The sequence below is a fragment of the Vigna unguiculata genome, chromosome 2 (assembly GCF_037176805.1).
Source record: "Vigna unguiculata cultivar grain cowpea cultivar isolate G323 ecotype 2 chromosome 2, ASM3717680v1, whole genome shotgun sequence".
In the NCBI taxonomy this organism is placed as follows: Eukaryota; Viridiplantae; Streptophyta; class Magnoliopsida; order Fabales; family Fabaceae; genus Vigna; species Vigna unguiculata.
This window is the reverse complement of record NC_140793.1, coordinates 17,925,965-17,943,327: the sequence shown is the minus strand read 5'-3', so window position 1 is coordinate 17,943,327 and position 17,363 is coordinate 17,925,965. Positions and strand designations below refer to the sequence as shown.

The window sequence follows — 17,363 nt, the reverse complement described above, 5'->3', positions numbered from 1 at the left end:
TTACTTTAGTGATAAGAACTTGATCTAATAATTGGTATCCAAATTAATATTATGAACTTAATTTTTCAATGAGATATTTATTCAAATATAGATTTTGCAGGTTGAAATTTTCCTTTGATAATAATATATTTTATTAAAAATAGTTATTGTTGACCTCTTTCAATTCTGTTGACTTATCTTTTAAAAGAAATATTTTTCTTCTCTTAAGAGATTGAGCACTAAACTTAAGTTTTGGTAACAAATATGTAACAACATGATCTTTTACAAAACTAGGTCAAAAGATGTGATTGAAATATGAAAGGTTTGTCATTTACCACCTCATGGTAGGAATCTCTTTTAAACTTTCACACATTATTTTCACAACCTTTTGAAGGACTAATAAGGACAGGAACAATGACACTAAAAATGCTCATTATACCACCTTGTTAAGACTTGAATGATCTAATACATTTTTTTTATTGGCAAAAACATATGAAAGTTTATTTACATTAGACACTAGAAGCGTTTCAACCCGATTACATAGTACCCGATTACATAGTTAATCAGTATACATAGTGGTTACAAAGACTAATCATACCCGATACATAGTAATTAATGTACCTAACAAATTAAAAACATTTTCATTTAAGCAATCTTCCATTCCCAAAGTCCCATACTCCCTTGTGAATTTTCTAGACATTCATCCATGAGTAGTGACAATCAACATACCTTGTTTGTTGTTCCATACAATATATATAAGTTTTTGGTGCAATAAGATGCCTTGAATTTTGTTTTATATCCCCTCTGTCCCAAGTTTAAACTTTTTATTTGCTTTTTACCTTATTTTATGAACTTATTGTATATGCAAAATGAAGTCAACACTCCTAATCCTTCTCACTCCCTGATCCATTCAACTACTTCCAATCCGATATGTTCACTTGTGACTCACTTCCACTACAACTCTTAGCATCACCTATATATCAACCCTTCAAGGCTTTTGTACACTCTATTCGATTTATATACCAATCTAAATATGAAAATGTTGCCTTGGATATTTTTATCTAACCCAAGCCTAAGCTTTCATTTGTGCCATATAAATAATTTCCTCTACATAAACTCTCTCATCCCTAATATTATTTCATTCCTTTGATTCCACAAATTCCAAATTATAGCTATCCAAACACCTTTCCAAATTGTATTCCTCTTGCAATTTAGTTTCTTGAGGTTGAATGGTTGCAAATGTTTCATTGGTTATGATGTGTTGTGCTAAGAGTACACTTAGGATTTTCCATATTTCATGGAGATTTTCTTGCAAATTTTTTATAAAATTTTGCAGGAAAAGTGTTTCTTGTAATTTTTCTTACAAATTTTGATTAGAAGGTAATACTTTCAAGGGCAATTAGTTACCTTGAAATTTAAAAATTCACGAAAAATTTCTTACAAATTTTTTATGAAAAATAATTGCTAAAACTATGATATTGTTGTTAACCTCACAATGAGGCGTTGTACCTCTTTCATGTATTTGGGACTTTTCATCTCGATCACTACTTCACATTTTTTTTGGGTTGGCTTCAATAGCCCTATGTGTCAACATAAATCCAAGAAACTTGTTCCGTCTACCTCAAACATGCATTTATACATGTTCAAACGTAAGTTGTATGCACGCAAGGCAGAGAAGACCTGAGACAGGTCTTGAGAGTGTTGTGCCGAGGTTGGGGACTTAACGGCCATGTCGTCAACATATACTTTTACGTTCTTTTCAATTAAATGGTTGAATACCCTGTCCATCAATCTTTCATACGTCGCTCTAGCATTTTTTAGGCCAATAGGCATGACCTCATAATAATAGTTGGTCTCCTCTGTGATGAAGGCAATTTTCATCTTATCGTCCTCTACCATGGGAATTTGATTATAGCCTAAGAAGGTGTCCAAGAAGCTTAATGTTGTGCTCGACAACGTCTCTACTAATCGATCAAGGCTTGGTAATGGATATGCATCTTTAGGACACACCTTGTTGTGGTTTGTATAGTCTACACACAGACACACGTCATGTTCCACTTGTTTTTTTAACTAGTATGACGTTGGCAAGCCATGTCGTATTTCTTACTTCTTTCACGAACTTGACCTTTAACAATTTGTTAGCCTCAACCTTGGCAGCTTTTCTTCTTTCTTCTTTCCTCTCCTAGCTTCTTCTTCTTTTATGAAATGAGTTTTTCTCCTTTGAAAACAAATAGACGATGCAATGCCCCCTAGGATCGACCCTTGGGAGGTCAACCATTGTCCATGCGAACAAGTCGGCATTGGCAGTCAAGGCTTGGTCAATGACTCTTTCTCCTTTTGTGTTGATCATAGATCCAATCTTGAAACTTTGACCTTCATTTGGTAGGGGAAAGGCGTTGGTTTCTCCAACGGGCTTCATCCTTTCATCATTATTAGTCCATGGGTCGAGGCCTTCTCAATATTGTTGGTACTTAGCGGAGGGAATGGTAACTTTAAACTTGCTATGGAGCTTTCTCTAGCTCTTTTATTATCTTCGTGCACTATAATTATGTCCCCTGAAGCTAACACAAACTTCATAGCAAGATGGGGGGTGGAGACCACGACTCCAAGAAGATTCAACGATGGTAATCGTAGTAAAACATTATAGGACGTATGCGCATCAATTACCATGTATAAGATGGGTATGATTTTGGTTATGCTTCCTTCTCTAAAGGTGGTATAGAGGTTGATATATCCTTTGGTTTCTACTCTTTCTCCAAAGAAGTCGTATATTGGTTCATCACAAGGAATCATGAAGTCTTCTAGAACCTGGGGCTTCTTATATGTTTTCCAATAAGTATATCTACTGAGGTGCCATGATTAATCAATATATTTTTTTACCGAAATATTATTCATTTCTATTACAATAACTATGGGGTCATCATGATCCGGGTTGACTCCTTGGAAGTCAAAGTTTGGAAATGTGATTGAGGGCATCCTCATCTTGTATCCTCGTGATATTGCATGCATTGATTGTACGACCCTCAAGTGCTTCTTTCTTGTCGAGGATGAAGAGCCTCCCACTACGAAGCCTCGAGATATGGTATAGATTATACCCCTCAAGGATGATTTGTTATCTTGATGATCTTGTTGCTTATTGTCCTGTTGTGTTGGTTTTTCTCTTCTTTCATACTTGTCTTTGTCCATCCTTTCATCTCTTTTGTCATCAAACCTGTGGTACCCAACCTTAGATACTCCTTCATCCTCTCGCTTAACAAAGCGATTAAGGTTCGTGCACTCATTAGTTGTATGGCTGTTGTTACGATGGTTGCTACAGTATTTTCTCATGTCAACATTAAGCGAACTTTGGAACTTTCTTGGTGGTGGGATGAGGTCGGCTTGTACGGCTTCCTCTAGGATGTGCGATCTGCGAGCATTGAGGGGCTCGTAGTGCGAGTATTACACGGGCTTATGCTCTTGTGGGTCGACATTACTCTTAGGTGCGGGTACCTTTGCGACCTCTTTCTTTTCAACTAGCGTAGTACTAACATACTAAGTTAGAGTTGGAGCTTGTGGATGCAGTAGAGTCAAGTGCTACTATAAAGGCTTTTTTTTTATCCTTGTACTTCCTCATATCTTCTACCCACATGAACTTGGCAGCCCTCTGCCTTAACTCATTCATGTTGGCGGGAGGGTTTATGCACTATTCATCAACAAATGGCTCTTCTAGCAAGCCGTTAATCCTATAGAGCAATATGATTTCATGGTTCATTCCAAGTCATTTAATTACCTGATAATGAAATTAGCACATTTAACCTTGGGTTTAGTTGTTTTGAGTGATGATGATCCCGACTTGGTTCGTTGGTGTGGGTCGATGATCCCAACGTAACGTGTTTTCCTTAGTAATGTTTGCTATGCTTTTTGTTAATCTCACTTACAATTTTATAATGTAGAATATAGAAAAACTCATCAAAAGTATAAGTGACAAAGTGGGTTGGGATCGAAGGGTCAGCCTACTAGCATGCCAAAATGAGGCGGGTCGGGTTGGCAATTTTAACCCGCTAGCTTGTTTTGGCAAGGCCTTTCTAGCCTATCCTTAACCTATTGGCCTTTTTTTAAAATTAAAAATAATTGAAAATATTAAGTTTTCTATATTATTTTTGTAGAGATATAAATGTATAATACTATTCTAATTTAAATCATTAACACTTACAAACTAATTCCAATTATTATTTATAATAGAGTAATTTAATATGTAAATATAACAATTATTTTACATTTTCCAATTAAAAATATGAATTAATCAATTAAAAACTTAAAAAATATTTATATGCTTAAATATGCTTTAAATATTCATTTATAAGTATATATACAAACAAATTTTATAAATAAACTTTTTTAAAATTAAAAAAAAAAGATGTGTGAATTTGGTCCTTTTAACCAAATTTTGTTAAATTTATTTGACATTTCAAGCATATTTCATGATAGTCTATTTGATAAATTTTAGCTTCAATGTTAACTTAAATACTTCCATAAAATGTTATTGAAATGTCAAATAAACTTAAAAGTTTGGTAAAAATGACTAAATTCACGTATTTCTAAAATTGGGATACACTAGAGCAAAAAGGACATTCTAAACAAGATATTAAATCAGTTATGTGAAAACCGATCTAAAGAAAAACGTGGTGGCAAACTTGTAAATACTAGGAAGCATATAAGATCGGTTGAATTTTTAACCGATCTAATATGTAAATTTTAAATCGGTTCTTTATATAACCGATCTAATATTCACTTATTAGATCAATTAAAAATTCAACCGATCTAATACTCTTCGCAGATTTAACAAAAATGTGAAACCCTTTTCATTGTCACAACAACTTCTCTTCTTTCTCTTCTTTCTTGCTACTACTGCTTACCACCAGACCTCATCGTCGCTCACCACCAGACCTCATCGCCGCTGGTCGTGCCTCCGCTCTACTGCTCGCACCTCCGCTGCTCGCGCATCCGCTCCGCCTTTGCTGCTCGCGTCGCCGTTGCTCGTGCCTCCACTACTCGCACTTCTGCTGCTGTGTTTATCTATTTTGTTTTTTCTTGATTTGGGTTTATTCCAAGGATGATTAGGGTTGATTGGGGGTAGGTTAAGGGTCTGTTAAAACCATATAGAGTTGCTCATATGAATGTTTAATTTTCTGGAATGATTTACTTTTTAGTGTTCATGTTGATTTAGGAATGGAAATTTGAAATTTTGTGGAGATGTTTTCTGTTCTGGTGTAATATGTATTGATCATTTGTCTTTAATTGTTGTGTATGCATATTGAATTTCAATCATTCAAGTTGAGACAAGGAGTGTGAGTGCACGTCTGTTTTTTCTTTCTAGTTTAAAGTATTAGATCGATTGTTTTAGAACCGATCTAACATCGTTGTATATTAGATCGGTTACGGAACCGATTTAATATGCGTTCTAAAACCGATCTAATATATATATATATATATATATATATATATATATATATATATATATATATATATATATATATATATATATATTTTACACTAGTGATACTAAATTGGGTCAAAACTTTAAAGAGAGACTAATTCCAATTTTCACTTAAAGTTAAGCGACCAAAAGCATATTTAACCCTTTAAACAATTATCTTAATTGACTAGTCCCGTTTACGCATTTTATTTTTCTCCCCATTGTGACTTGTGACACTTTATTATATGTAATAGAAAAACTTATAAGATTCTTTAAACAAACTCCAAAAATACAAAAGTAATATGAGTTTAGTTCTCTAGGAACCAAGTTAAGGGACAAAAAACATATTTAACCCTTAAACAATTATCTTAATTGACTAGTCCCATTTACACATTTTATTTTTCTCCCCATCGTGACTGATGACACTTTATTATATGTAGTAGAAAAACTTATAAAATTCTTTAAATAAACTCCAAAAATAAAAAAGTAATATAAGTTTGGTTCTATAGGAACCATTTTTGTGAAAGAAAAATAAAAGGTTAAATTATTCCTTTGATCCCCATTTTTGTAGAAAAATATCAATTTAGTCCCTCAATTTTTTTTATCTCAATTTGGTTCCTATTTTTGGAAATTTGATGCAATCAAGTCATTTCCATTAGTGGTGTAGTAACGGTGTTAAATTGGGTGCCACATGTTAGTTTCTTGATTTTTAGAATTATTTATTTATTTATTTTTTGAATATTTATTTATTTTTTTTAATATTTTTAAAAAATTAAAAATTTGTCACGTGTCAAGCTGACATTGTGCCACGTGGTCGTGACAGTGCCACGTGTCACAATTATGTCAGGTGTCATTTTCTCATTCTGAATTTGGTCCTTGTATTTTAATTTTGTCTCAATTTAGTTCCATTTTTTGTAAAAATTGTGCAATTTCATCCCCTCCAAATTGAAACAAAAGTTAACTTTTATATAAATTCTATACAAATATTTTTATTAAATTTGATTTTTTTCTTCAAATTGATATTTTTATTATATATTTTCAACAAAACTAAGTTTATTTAAATTTGCTTCACATTCAAGTTTACTTAAAATTGTTTTTAAATTTTAAATTTATTTGTTTTTTATTGTTACATAAACTAGTTAATTTTTCTTAAATTTATATAATTATTCTTTTTACACCAACTAAAACATTTGTATAGAAATTATTGAATTTTACACATTTTAAAAATATGCAATTATTTAAAATATAAATTCAAATAAAAAACAATATTAAAGTATGATGTAATAAAATATCAATATAATTTATGATTTTTTTTTGTTATTAGCATTATTTTCTATTAACAACTTTAAAACAATTTTAATAAAGTTTAATGTAAAATATAAATTAAAATAAACTTAATCTTCTTAAAAATATTTACTTAAAATATCAATTTTGATAGAAATATTTGTGCACATTTATATAGAAATTAAATTTGGTTTAAATTTGGAGAGAGACAAAATTGCAAAATTTTTACAAAAATTGGGACTAAATTGAGACAAAAATTAAAATACTGGGACCAAATTGAGAATAGAGAAATGATTCTTGGCATAATAGTGACACGTGACACTATCACTACCACGTGGCACAATGTCAGCTTGACACGTGACGATTTTTTTAATTTTTTAAATCTTTTTAAAAAGATAATAAAATAATAAAAAAATGCAAAAAAAAAAATTCAAAAAGAAAAATAAAAAATTCAAAAAATCCAGAAACTAACACGTGGCATCCCATTTAACACTGTTACTACACCACTAACGAAAAGGACTTGATTGCATCAAATTTCTCAAAAGAGGGACCAAATTGAGATAAAAAAAATTGAGGGACCAAATTGATATTTTGCTATAAAAATAGGGACCAAAAGAATAATTTAACCAAAATAAAATTAACGTTAACTTTTTTATAAATTAAAATTAAATTACGTAAATTAATTTATGAAAATTTTCATATTATTTATTAAATAATCCATGAATTAATTTTAACATAATTTTTTTCTTATTTTTCCTTCCACATTCACTGATAACCAAATAAATTGTTTATTGCAATTACAAGTCTCACTTCTTTGAAAAGTTCACACACACACACACACATAATTTTTCTTTTTATTTTATTACATCTTAAATCCCCCTATTTAAATTAACATTTAAAAGTTTGATGCATGCTACATTTTAATGTATTCAATATCATTTATTCATTTTGATTCAATGAAAGCATAAGCACCTATAATATGATATCAAATTGCTCATCACCCCCGTCCCAATGTCTTTCTTTTCTTTTCTTTTCGTTATCAGCAAAGTTATCTTAAATCTTAAACTCACAAACTAGAAATTGAGCTACAAATTAGTTTTTACACTTTATTCTGTTGTAACATGGAAATTGTTGACCTATTCTAACCTTCAATAAATTACACTGACATTGCAGACCCTGTGTCAAAAATACGATTAAGAGTTGCAGCCAATCGAACTCCTCCTTGAGCTAATCGCAAATTGACTATCGGAAAACGAGACAAGAAGTATTCATCTGCAGAGTGCATTTTCACGGTATAGTTAGAACAAAATAAGATAAAAGAAAAAGTTTCATAATTATAAAAACTCCCTTTGCTTACCATCCAGTACTGAACCTTCAGAGGCTCCTTCATAAGCCCATGCACAGGCATCTTCAACACTTTCAGAAGCATATCTGAAACATTTACCATGTTAATTAACAGCGAATAAGCATTAGTTCACGTTTCAAAACAATTTGCAATCAAAATCTTTACTCAAGATAAAACACGCAAGTGATTCTTAATTGTGTAAATACAAACATGCTTTGAAAGAAATAAGAATAAAAAAAAAGAAATTGAGAATGTAGTTTACACTTAGCCGAGGGATTATCTTAGTTTCTAGGGAGAATCTTCCTAAAAGTTTGTAAGCAACATTAACTCAAACACCTTGTACTCTAAAATTTATAAGATGAACTTTTATGAGAGGTTAGTGATATTTTTGATGCAATGACTAATGATCTTAGTAATGCATTTTTAGAGACATACATAGTTGGGCATGATATGTCATCTTTTCTGCAGTTTTCCCAGTCTTCTACTTCATCAGCCCATGCTTTCTGTTCATTCAAAAAGACTAAAAAAAATAAAACTTCAACTGACAAATCTTTACGTTGAAGACAACAGAAGAACCTGCACACAATACCGTAATGTTCTTTTGAATTGCATCAACGAAATCGTCAATATCATCGTAGAATCTTTCAATTTCTGTCTCAATAATGCTAGCATCCCAAACCTGTACGCATATATGGTATATAAAAACTATATTAATAGCAGAAACAGATGATGATGATGTTATATGATTGGAGAAAATTGGAATTTGACGTACATGGTGAAGAGTTTGCTTTCTTCTGTACCAGTGAACGCTGATGTCATTGCCACCCCTGTCTGATCCAAAGCCACAGTGTAGAGGCTGTTCATAAAGCGTGTATTGGAAGTTAATTAAAATAAAAAAGTAATATTTTCAATGTTGGAGTTCCATCCATTTAAATTCATGCAGATATTTTATAATTTATTTGAAACATGTCCTGTTTTTTATTTTAATCCATTACTTTTTTAAATCAATATTTATGAATTAATTTCTTTTCTACAAAAAACTATTTCAAGAAAATTTTTAGAACTTAATATACCGAAACTTAATAACAATCAAAGATAACTAAAAGTAACATTTAAGGCTCATTTAACCCGTATAAAAAATACATCAAATCAAAGTAGTTTATTCAGAAGTTTCTATAATTTACAATTTTTGCCCGTATCTAATTTCTAGATTATAACTTATTTGATTTTTCTCTTTTACTACGTATTTATATCTTAATATATTTTTTATTATCTTTATTATACTTTTAACCTTTATTATTATACTTTATTATAACTTATTTTATTATTTTTACTATTAGTGGAATTACTTTTTATGTTTTACTTGTTTCAAATTTAAAAGAATTTTCATTACAAATTGAATTTTTTAGTACTTCTTTACAAATAATGTCAAAAGTATAAACAATAAAAATTATAAAAACAATTAAATGTCATGATAGTTTAAATTGAAAATTAAAAAATAAATTAAAAATTATATTTAATTAATATTCTTATATGAACTCATTTAAATAAAACGCCCTATTTATTAAACTTTTAAATAAACAATAAAACTAGTAAAGAGTTTAATTAAGAATTTAAATATTTTAAAAATACATAAAATTATTACTTCATAGTAACATATTTTTTCCAAAGAAAAAGAAAACTTTAATTTTTATACTAAAAATTATATAATTTTATATTTACCAACTAATTTATTAGTCAAATCATTTTAATCTAATAAATTAGTTTGTCAATTTAAAACTTATAAATTAGAAATTTATTGCCTAATAGTTAATATATCAACTAGTAGCTAGTGAATCACTCTCAACTACCTCTAATTGTTTTGATACTAAAATTAACTTTCCTTCATAAAACTTCACTAATTGTTTCCGTTTTTTTTTTTTTTTTTCATTAGTGTTATGGGTTGAAACTTCAGAAGCCATATAAGATGTGAGTGATCTAATTAATTGAAAAATAGATGTTTTTTAAATGCATAGATACCTGATGAATGTCTCCCATAAAATGTGAAATGAATAGCAGAGACTGAGTGAGATTATCTGATATCACAAAAGAAAATTATTAGTGAGGTCGAAAATGATGTGGATGGATAAATACAACATTAGTTTCACATTTACATTTAGTTTTGGTTCCGTATTCCAGGAGCTGGTTGGTGTAGTTGGTAATCGCTGATACAACACATCGCCCTTTAATTCCAGTTTTCAAGTCTACACAATCCCCTGAATGTTCAGGACCAGGTTAGTACTACATCAAATTCAGTTTTTTAAATTCTATTTCTGGCATCAGTATTTAAAATTCATAAATTCTTATATATATTAAAAAATAAATTATTTGATCAATCACTTTTAAAATTATTGGGCTATGAAATCATATTAGAATAGTGGAAAGTATGCATATCTTAATCAGACTAAATCGATTCATACATCTAGATCGAGATCTTAAAGAAATAAATTTAAGTCTATAAAAATCTATTTATAAGATAAGATTTAAATTATTTATAGTTTTTGGTTGGATGATTTTGATAATAATTAAGAGATGAACATCAAACGTATATTGATCTTACGAAATTGGTTTATACCACTTAATATAAATTTGACACATCTCTCATTGTGAATTTTCAAAAGAAAATATTGAACATAAGAATTGAGAGATAACAAGAAATACTTAAATCTCAATTAAGATAGGTTATTAATGACTTTAATAACACTAGTGAAAAGATAGATGTTATCGCGTATATGTATTTAATTTTTTAATTTTTTGTAGAAATTTGAGTTAAGATCAATAAAAAATATATAATTAATTTTTAAAATATTTTTAAAAAATAAAATATGTATACAAAAGAAGAAGTTTTTAAAATAATTGTTAAAAACGAAAAAGGTTATTAGAATAACAGTTAATGGTAAACTATTTATAAAATAATAATTAAAGATAAAATTGGAATAAAAAAATATAGATACAAAAAGAGTATCTCTTTATATATTGTTATAGATATTAGTAATTGAAATTTAACCCAAACTTAATTTCATTAAACCATTTTGGTAAATAAAAATTTACAACAAAATATTTTTCTTATTAGCTAAATAATGTTCAATTCATACATAATATTGAACCTTGAAATTTAATGTAAAATATGATTGGATTCATTTTAACATACATGTGTAGGGACAAAAACAAGCTGGGTTGGACATGAATAATGTCTATTCGTCGACATGTAACAAAAAAAATTCACTTGTTACCCATCTGTTTTTTCATCGGATACCCGATTAGAAAATATCTACGAGTTTTTTTAAAATTTGTTGATACCCGTGAATATTTACAAAAAGATATCTTCTAAATTAAAAACAAAATTAAATAAAATTACAAAAGAGTATAAAATAAAATATAAAGTAAATTTTAATTTTAATTATATCTAACTTAATAAAACATAAATTAAATTTTAATTTCAATTTTTTGAGGGTAATGGATACGTATGGATATGAATAGTATGATACTGCACCCAACCCGTTTATAAATAGATATTAAAATACTCGCTACTCACTATCCAGAAGTAGTAAATATTTACAGATAATAATTATCCGTTACGAATCTTATATCTGAATACTCGTTGACAGGAAAATTTATTTTTGTTATCCCTTTGTATGTAAGCTTTTACAAACTTTTCTTATATAGATAGAAAGAGTAAGAAGATGAGTTGAGAGAAGAAGAAGGAACTTACTACTGTTCTTGTAGTTGCAAGCGTCTTTAGGAGTATTTGCAAAGTGCAAAGCAGAGGACCAAGGAAACACCACCCTTAAACTATCAGCCCATGAACACTTGCTCGACAAGTCATTGTTCGCAGATTTTGGCAATAGTTTCTTCACTGCTGCTGCAGCTTGAGTGCTTAGCCGAGCCTTCTCAATATCAAACCACCAAAGATAAGAAAGGAACATGAATTTCAGTCTCACTTCTAACTTTAAACACAACAACTAATAACAAAAGGATTATGTTCAATATTTTTAAGTACATTTTAATTTTAAATCAATAAGGTAATATATACTGTAAACTATTTTATCTCTAGTTGATGTGAGATTTTCAACACATTTTAACCTTGAAACATATATATATCAAACACGAAATTAGAGATTAATAGATCTTCGATTATGATTCGTTAAGTGATAAACAAGATAGATATAACAAATACCAAATTTTGTGAAAATAAATTTCAGATGACTAATACCATCTTAAGGAGTTAATTATAAACCTAACTCAATTATATAAAATCGAATTATAAAGAGAAATTTATATTTATCACTAGTGCAGAATCACGTTTTTAACTCCCTTATAGGCTTCGGTTACTGCGGAACCGAAGACTATAAGGACGCGGTGGCATTTTTGAAATTTTTCGAAACTTTTTGCCTCGGGTCCCTATCCAACCGAAGCTTATAAGAGATTTTATGCTTCGGTTATCACTCAACCGAGGCCTATAACTCGTCAGTGTTCCCCAAAATTTCGAAATTGCCACTGACAGTGGAGGCTTTGGCCTCTGGTGGAATAGGACCGAGGCCTATACGACTTTATGCCTCGGTCATTAATGGAACCGAGGCCATATACCTTATTTAGGGTTCCAAATTCGCGAACCCTGCACCTGTTCATCTTCTCTACGCCAACCCAAATTTTTCTCCTCTCCGTGAGCGTGGTGCAGATCTGTTTCGCTGTTGCAGATCTATTTCTGGCTCACGCGTGGAGGCTCGCGGTGAAGCTGCAACAATGGTGGTTCGCTGCCTTTGTTCGCCAATGGAGGTGCTACTGCTGTGAAGCTGCCACACGAGATAAACTGGTGCAGATCTGCTCCAAGCGCGGTGATGAATGGATCTGTTGTGGTGGTTGCGTCGCGGAGGCTTGGTGTGGTGAATCTGCCATGGTTGGATGCGTGAATGGACAAGTTCTTCGAGGATGTGGAGGACGTGAAAGAGGACATGAGGAGCGTGGAGATGCTGTACAGAAAGCTGCAAGAGGCGAACGAGGAGAGAAAAATGGCGAAGGCAATGAAGGAGATCCAGGCGCGCATGGATAAGGACGTGGAGCTGGTGCTGAAGCGCGTGAAGGTGGTAAAGGGGAAGCTGGAGGCGCTGAAGCGGTCGAACACGGCGAACCGAAGCTTGTCGGGGTGCGGACCGGGGTCATCGGCGGACCGGACGAGGACGTCGGTGGTGAGCGGGTTGGGGAAGAAGCTGAAGGACATGGTGGCTGGTGCGCGAAACAAAAAAAGTCTTTATGGCTTCGGTTCCTTTGCAACCGAGACCAAACTTTTGGTCTCGTCCCAATATGTCTCGGGTCTAAAACCGAGGCAGAATGACGAAAATAACCGGGGCCAAAAACCCTTACTGCACTAGTGTATTCTGTATTATAAATTTATCTTATTTCTAATCAACGTGGCATATTCCATAAATCAATTAAGTAAGTTTTGGCAAGAGAATACAAGAGTTATGAGATTGATTTTTTTCTTTCATGTACATACATCTTCTCTTTTCTTCGCTGTATTATGATTTTGACAGAAAGGTTTTACTAAATACATCATTCCGACATGATATGTTAACGTACCTGAGCAATCTTACAAACAATGGCATGTCCATCGTCTCCCCAGGCATGGGTATTTGGAAGCAAAAGCACGAATGAGACTATGGCCACAACCTGAACTACTCTATAACAACCCATTCTTTTCTACACTTCAAAACTATGCAAATAAACCCAACTTCGCTTGCTTTTCTAATATACTTATATACACACACACACTCTCCAATTGGATAACCCTGTTAGTTAAATGCCACGAGGTGTGTCAAACCCGATCTGCGCAAAATAGAATATTAATTAATGTTAGGTGATGATAAACACACCATTCTTTTACCAAATACCCTTTTTTTTTTTCCTACTGAACCCCTACCAAACATTAACGAAATGGCAATTTTATTTTAAAATATAATATATTTATAAATAAATAATCTACGTAAGTAAAAAAAAATTATTAAGTATCTCAACTAATTGAAATCTGTATTTAACATTTTTTTTTAATATAGACATTCAACATTAGAGAAAAAAAGAAAGAAAAGGAATAAATACAACAGTTATATATAATTATGTAGTAGTAAATTAAAATAAAACTAAAAAGAATATTACGTTTTTATTTTAAATAATGATCCTTGTTATTTATTCAAAAATTGAATTTAAATATAACCGCTAAAAGTTGATTTGTGCAATGAAGGTTATGTCAAATAGAGATTTACAGAAACAAAGAAAGATCTAGGAGTAAATAATAGACTACGTCTAAAAAATCCTACTAAGATGGATTCAAATTAAAAAATAAATTAAATTTTATTCAATTTTATAAAATGGGTTTGTGCACAGAATCAACTTGTTTATTTGTAAGATGAGATTTAGATCTAGTTATATATTTTAGTTTAACCTAATTTGTAAGGGAAAAGAAAATCTCTCTAACATGTGTTTAGAAGATATTCCTTTTAACCTTTATTTGTAAACGTGCTTTGGGTTAAGTCAAGATGGGCGTTCAAGGAAGTGATTTTTGTATTTTCGTATGGGATTCATGGCAGATATTATTATTATAATCTGCCAAAAAGTCTACGTCTATCTACTATCAGAGTAGTAAAGTAAAGAACATAAGAGGAATATTCCTTTCGCATGTGGTATGATCCCTAAATTGTAGTAGCGTGGACGTGTTACAATAGTTTTTGTGATCGTTTAAATTCTTTTATTAAAAGGAAGTAGTCTTAGTTAATTCAGATTCCACGTGCTAAAAATATCATATGTGCTTACTGTATATCATGACTAAAACAATACCTATTTAAAAAAAAAACTGAAACCAATGGATAAAACTAAATTCTACACAAATGAATTGGTTTCAATGAATTAATGATACGTTTGTACCAGATAATTTAGAAGGATTATTTCATTTATTTGAAAATTTAAAATTTTTTATATTAAAATGATTTTTTTGGATAAAGTAATTTGAAAGAATTCAAATTTAAAGAATTTTGAAATGTATTTTAAAGGAATAAAATAGAAGAATATTTAAATATTCTCAAAAATATAAAAAATTTAAAATTTTCACATTTTTATTGTTGAGTCAGTGGATTTTGAAGGTCTAGTTAAGTTGGACCATGTCGAAGGTTGAGCCGAATAAGCCTGTGCCAAAGGTTGGACCAAGTTAGCAAAGGTTGAATCTTCGTAAGTCGACCTAGATTGAAAGTCGAGATGAGTCATCTCGGATCGAAAGTCGAGTTAACTTAGCTCGGACTTAATGATAGAGTTGAGTTTTCCTTAAAATAAAAATTAAATTACTTTATACAAATAAAAAAAATTGAAATTTAAGATATTTTAATTACTCCACCCACACAAACTATTTAAAAAATAAAGAGAATTCAAATGTAAGTAATTCAAATAATATATATTTTACTTTCTTGGAATAGTTGAAGTTTCTCGTACAAATATAAGGTTAGTGTCCATTATAGAGTGATTTCCTTTGTATAAATGTTTTAGTACTCTTAATAATCTCACTTGTATATGTTTGTCTAATCTGTTTAATTTAAAAGTAAATAGTTTTTACTTTTCCATAAACAAGTTATCTTTCAAAGAAATGAATATTTGAAAAATTATTTATTTTATTTTATCCAAACTTATATATAATTTGGGTAAACTCATTCTATATGTAAGAAAATAACGGATATATTCATTAGTCCTGTGATTTTTATCTAAGCACATTTGCGTGGTGCATTTCTTTGTGATTGTTTTAGACATTTTCGTTGCTAACTTATAAAATATACTATCGTTTACTTTTAAGTGTGCACATCTTATAAAACTTTGAACGATTGTTTGAATTATTTTAAGCCTAGATTTTAAAGTAAACTCAACCGAATATGAAGAAGAGAACATTTAGAAAATAGAATTCAAATGAATTCAATGCTTACGAGACAAATTTGGATTATACTTACCGGTGATAATAACTTTTATAACTATACAGGACATGCTTCATATCATCTCGAGCACCCAATCCGAGATTTTCTTGAACTACATCTATTTGGACAACATGATATTATGATAAGTTAAAAGGCAGTTGAATTCACTCATAAGAAAGAGAGGTGTGTTGGAATGTCAATGGGGCGGAGAAATGACATCTTTCGCTGTCCCATACACATCCTTCAAGATAAAATTCATCTTTATTCTTATATTCAAACTCGACAGACATCAAAATTTTGTCTCATTCCCATTTCACCGAGTAACGGGTATATACTCGTGCCTATACCTGTAGTTACTTTTTTACTATTTCAATATTAATTAATAATTATTTTATAAAATAATAAAAAATTATGGTAAAAGAAACATAATATTATCACATATTCAATATTAAAAGGAAGTTTGTGTTCCAGTACACCAATAAGTCTCACATTGCTTAGGAGTCGATGTCAAATGTAGTTTAAATACTCCTTCCTCCCTCCCTTCTAAGGCGCCGTTTAAGGACAAAACTGAGACAAAACTCCATGCTTCAAAGCGGACAATACCTCGGGAACGAGATTGTTGTTCATAACGATCCTACCTAATGGACTTGGTCAAACCAGAACATTGGCGCCCATGATAACTCCCCTTGTCCTTGACTAGGGGGCTTATTCCAGTACACTCAATAAGTCTCACATTGCTTAGAGTCAGGGTCAAGTGCAAATTAAATGCTCCTTCCTCCTTCCACCCTTCAGATACGGGAACATGGTGCTGCCGGACGAACTTGGGTAGGGTTGAAACATTGGCGTCGTATGTGGGGACGACAAGCCCCCTTGCCCTTGACTAGGGGGCTTATTCCAGTACACCCAATAAGTCTCACATCTCTTTGGAGTCGGGAACGCGGTGCTGCCAGACGAACTTGGGTAGGGTCGAAACATTGGTGCCGTCTGTGGGGACGATAAGCGCATTTTAAATACTCCTTGCTCTCTCTACCCTAGCACTATAGTTTAAATACTCGTTCTTTCCTCCCCCTCTAAGGCACCTTTTAAGGACAAACCGCGACGTAGTTTCACGCTCTAAAGTGAACAATACCCCAGGAACGTGGTGATTGTTCCTAATGATACTGCTGGACGGACTTGGGTTGGGTCAAAACATTGGCGTTGTGTGTGGGAACGACAACTCCCATTGCCTTCGACTAGGGGCTTGTTTCAGTACACATAATAAGTCCCATATCGCTTACGAGTTGAGGTCAAGTGTAGTTTAAATTGTCATTCCTCCCTC

General features: G+C 31.3%; 1 protein-coding gene across 1 annotated transcript; it reads right to left on the bottom strand.

Annotated features, from left to right (window-relative positions):
* Positions 1 to 7,766: 7,766 nt before the first annotated feature.
* Positions 7,767 to 13,839, bottom strand: LOC114174097 (endonuclease 2-like). The gene is made up of 9 exons (XM_028058848.2): positions 13,680 to 13,839; positions 11,815 to 11,989; positions 10,217 to 10,318; positions 10,083 to 10,138; positions 8,836 to 8,919; positions 8,653 to 8,742; positions 8,499 to 8,566; positions 8,076 to 8,149; positions 7,767 to 7,990 (listed from the first exon to the last, which is right to left on the bottom strand). The coding sequence occupies exons 1-9, from the start codon at positions 13,791 to 13,793 to the stop codon at positions 7,875 to 7,877; spliced, it is 879 nt and encodes a 292-aa protein (XP_027914649.1). The 5' UTR covers positions 13,794 to 13,839; the 3' UTR covers positions 7,767 to 7,874.
* Positions 13,840 to 17,363: the final 3,524 nt, after the last annotated feature.